Source organism: Lipotes vexillifer, unplaced genomic scaffold (assembly GCF_000442215.2).
Source record: "Lipotes vexillifer unplaced genomic scaffold, Lipotes_vexillifer_v1.1 scaffold671, whole genome shotgun sequence".
In the NCBI taxonomy this organism is placed as follows: Eukaryota; Metazoa; Chordata; class Mammalia; order Artiodactyla; family Lipotidae; genus Lipotes; species Lipotes vexillifer.
Window position 1 is genome coordinate 2,738,244 of NW_006782851.1, and position 2,275 is coordinate 2,740,518.

General features: G+C 52.8%; 1 protein-coding gene across 1 annotated transcript in view; it reads left to right on the top strand.

Moving 5' to 3' along the window:
• Positions 1 to 1,244, top strand: part of FZD10 (frizzled class receptor 10) — a 1,713-nt gene extending 469 nt beyond the window's left edge. The window contains 1 exon segment of the mRNA XM_007472039.1: positions 1 to 1,244. This exon segment is cut by the window's left edge and continues 10 nt beyond it. Coding sequence (XP_007472101.1) covers positions 1 to 1,231 — 1,231 coding nt within the window. The 3' untranslated portion in view covers positions 1,232 to 1,244.
• Positions 1,245 to 2,275: the final 1,031 nt, after the last annotated feature.

Genomic DNA, 2,275 nt, shown 5'->3' on the forward strand with positions numbered 1-2,275 from the left:
GCGGCCGCACAGTGCGCAGGAGAACCAGCTGAAGGACGGGGGCCCCGGGCGCGCCGGCTGCGACAACCCGGGCAAGTTCCTCCACGTGGAGAGGAGCGCGTCGTGCGCGCCGCTCTGCGCGCCGGGCGTGGACGTCTACTGGAGCCGCGACGACAAGCACTTCGCCGTGGTCTGGCTGGCCGTCTGGTCCGTGCTCTGTTTCTTCTCCAGCGCCTTCACCGTGCTCACCTTCCTCATCGACCCGGCGCGCTTCAGGTACCCCGAGCGCCCCATCATCTTCCTCTCCATGTGCTACTGCGTGTACTCGGTGGGCTACATCATCCGCCTCTTCGCGGGCGCCGAGAGCGTCGCCTGCGACCGGGACAGCGGGCAGCTGTACGTCATCCAGGAGGGGCTGGAGAGCACGGGCTGCACCCTGGTCTTCCTGGTCCTCTACTACTTTGGCATGGCCAGTTCCCTGTGGTGGGTGATCCTCACGCTCACCTGGTTTCTGGCCGCGGGCAAGAAGTGGGGCCACGAGGCCATCGAGGCCAACAGCAGCTACTTTCACCTGGCCGCCTGGGCCATCCCGGCCGTGAAGACCATCCTAATCCTGGTGATGCGCAGGGTCGCGGGGGACGAGCTGACCGGCGTCTGCTACGTGGGGAGCATGGACGTCAACGCCCTCACCGGTTTCGTCCTCATCCCGCTGGCCTGTTACCTCGTCATCGGCACTTCCTTTATCCTCTCGGGCTTCGTGGCCCTTTTCCACATCCGGAGGGTGATGAAAACGGGTGGGGAGAACACGGACAAACTGGAAAAGCTCATGGTGAGGATAGGGGTCTTCTCCGTGCTCTACACGGTGCCGGCCACCTGTGTGATTGCCTGTTACTTCTACGAACGCCTCAACGTGGAGTACTGGAAGATCCTGGCCGCACAGCACAAGTGCAAAATGAACAACCAGACTAAAAACCTGGACTGTCTGATGGCCGCCTCCATCCCCGCGGTGGAGATCTTCGTGGTGAAGATTTTCATGCTGTTGGTGGTGGGCATCACCAGCGGCATGTGGGTCTGGACATCCAAGACCCTGCAGTCCTGGCAGAACGTTTGCAGCCGCAGGTTCAAGAAAAAGAGCCGAAGGAAACCGGCCAGCGTGATCACCAGCAGTGGAATTTACAAAAAAGCCCAGCATCCCCCAAAAGCCCATCTCGGGAAATATGAAATCCCTGCCCAGCCTCCCACCTGCGTGTGAATGGCACTTGGAGGGAAGGCCGGAGCGGAAAACTTTCCCGGGGAGGATACAGTGGCAGTCAGCGCCAAAACGTGGTGCTTTTCCTCCGTTGGTTGGTTGGTTGCTTGTTTGGTTTTGTTTTGTTTTGTTCTTTTTTTTTTTTTTTTAAATAAAAGTCAAAGGAAAAAAATAAAAAGCTTTTACCCTGAAATTCAGGATGCTGTGATAACGCTGAAAGTCAAAATGTACTTAAAGGGTTTTGTTTTGTTTTGTTTTTGTTTTCAGTGAAGAACACTCCCAGTTAAGTAGCCTCTTGTGTAACTAATTTGTGGTAACATAGTTGATTCAGGCCCCCAGAAGAAAACTTTTGTTTAGAACCTTCCATAAATATACATCTGTGTGTTTGAGTTGGCTTTGCTATCCATTTACAAATCAGAGAAGAGATAACTTCTTTGCAAATTAAAGAGCCTCTGCCGAGTTTCAAAAAGAGAGAAAGAGAGAGAGAGTCACTGTCCGGCAGGGGAGCCCAGGGCCACCCTCAGGAAGGCTGCGTGTAGACTGCAACTTCTGTGCCAACAGGAAGAAAGAGAAAGCCTGACAACTCAGCACCCTCCAGTGGATTTGGAGTCACTTAAAAGAGACTCCAGCCTCCACAAATGGTCTTTCTCCGACATAGAAACTTCCACCAAACCTAATATTGGTCAATGCCAACGATGTGCAATACATTTCTTTTCTCTTTACATGAAAATCAAAAGAGAAACAAGTATTTTGCTGTACATAAAGACAACAAAAGAAATCTCCTAACAAAAGAACTAAGAGGCCCAGCCCTCAGAACCCCTCTAGTTTTACAGTGTGTGGCTTTTTAATGGAAACCAAGCCAATGCGATACACGTTTGGACTGATGTGCGGAAGGGTGGGTGGAGAGGGGGGAAGGATCCTTCAAAAGTGCCCAAAGGGCTCATTGACTCTTTCTATTGTTAAACAAATGGTCTCCATGAATAGACCCGGGAAGCCATCTACCAGCCTTGGAGTTTATTCTCCTCACCAGGAAACGCCAGGAAAGAG